This window comes from Oncorhynchus kisutch, linkage group LG23, assembly GCF_002021735.2.
Source record: "Oncorhynchus kisutch isolate 150728-3 linkage group LG23, Okis_V2, whole genome shotgun sequence".
In the NCBI taxonomy this organism is placed as follows: domain Eukaryota; kingdom Metazoa; phylum Chordata; class Actinopteri; order Salmoniformes; family Salmonidae; genus Oncorhynchus; species Oncorhynchus kisutch.
In genome coordinates, this window is record NC_034196.2 from 8,318,797 (window position 1) to 8,320,446 (window position 1,650).

At 46.2% G+C, this 1,650-nt stretch overlaps 1 protein-coding gene across 1 annotated transcript in view; it reads right to left on the minus strand.

Annotated features, from left to right (window-relative positions):
• LOC109868198 (A disintegrin and metalloproteinase with thrombospondin motifs 6-like) overlaps nucleotides 1-1,650 on the minus strand; it is a 205,942-nt gene that overhangs the window by 63,759 nt on the left and 140,533 nt on the right. Inside the window, 1 exon segment of the mRNA XM_031803091.1 lies at nucleotides 1,424-1,514. Within this exon segment, the coding sequence (XP_031658951.1) occupies nucleotides 1,424-1,514 (91 nt within the window).

The window sequence follows — 1,650 nt, forward strand, 5'->3', positions numbered from 1 at the left end:
GGCCTGTTTTTCTAAGGCTGGCGTTTATGACATTTACCCTACTCTGGAAATAAATCAGCCGTCCTGAAACCGTGTCGCAACATTATTTTTATTTTTTTCTTCATACATCCTCTCCTTGCAGGGACTATTTTTACAACTGCCCCACAACAGAAGCAGACACGAGACATAATAAAGGAAATGGCCATCTCTGTGAACCGTAGACCAATACATCATCATTATTTACATTTATATTCAGGAGGTATGCGGACACTGTCATTAGCATGAGCAAATATGTAGAGATACAGTACAGGGTGTCTGTAGAGGGGAGCGTAGCTACACACATACAGATTTGGCAACCCGACCCAAAGCTCTGGTACTTCTTCGAGAATAGTAGACTCTCTATGTGTAGGAATATACACGACATGGCCAAAAGTAGGTGGACACCCCTTCAAAATAGTGGATTCGGCTATTTCAGCCATAGCCGGGTGTAGAAAATCGAGCACACCGCCATGCAATCTCCATAGACAAACAGTGGCAGTAGAATGGCCTTACTGAAGAGCACAGTGACTCAACGTGGCACCGTCATAGGATGGCACCTTTCCAACAAGTCAGTTGGTCAAATGTCTGCCCTGCTTCATGAAATGTGTTTCCATGGCAGAGCAGCCGCACACAAGCCTAAGATCACCATACGCAATGCCACGGGTTGGCTGGAGTGGAGTAAAGCTCGTCGTAATTGAACAGTGGAAACACGTTCTCTGGAGTGATCAATCGCTTCACCGCCTGGCAGTCTGACAGACTAATCTGGGTTTGGTGGATGCCAGGAGAATGCTACCTGCCTGAATGCAAAGTGCCAACTGTAAAGTTGGTGGAGGAGGAATAATGGTCTGGGGGCTGTTTTTCATGGTTGGGCTAGGCCCTTAGTTCCAGTGAAGGGAAATCTTAACGCTACAGCATACAATGATATTCTAGACCATTCTGTACTTCGAACTTTGTGGCAACAGTTTGGGGAAGGTCCTTTCCTGTTTCATCATGACAATGCCCCGTTCACAAAGAGAGGTTCATACATGTACTGTTATGGACTGGCCACCCCTCAGCCTGGTTCCTCTCCACCCAGCACAGCCGCAGCAATGTTCCAACATCTAGTGGAAAGCCTTCCCAGAAGAGTGGAGGCTGTTATAGCCTATTATTTTGGAATGAGGTGTTCGACGAGCGGGTGTCCACATACTTTTGGACGTGTATTGTATGCATGTATGTATTATTATTATACACAGGTGTAGTTAAATATGTTGTTGTGAGAATATTGTCATCCGGCTGAACATTATTTGGGGACATACAAATGGTTTTAAAAGCCTTGGTGTGGAGGGGATAAGAGAAAGGCCTGAAAGGTTTAACAGTGTTTAGTAAAGCCTTGCCGAGGATTCTGAGTAAATGTGAGCAAACTCACTTGTGGCCAATCTCGTGAGCGATGGTGAAAGCAGAACCCAGGCCGATGTCTTCATTGATGCTGCAACTTCTCTCCGGCTCACACATCCCAGCTACTGGATTGCCAAGGCCTGGCAACACATACACAGAGAGATTAGGAGAGAGAGAAAGAGAGAGAGCAGGAGAAAGAGAGAGAGGAGGAGAGAGAGAGGTGAGAGAGAGAGGAAGAGAGAGAGAGAGAGAGAGAGA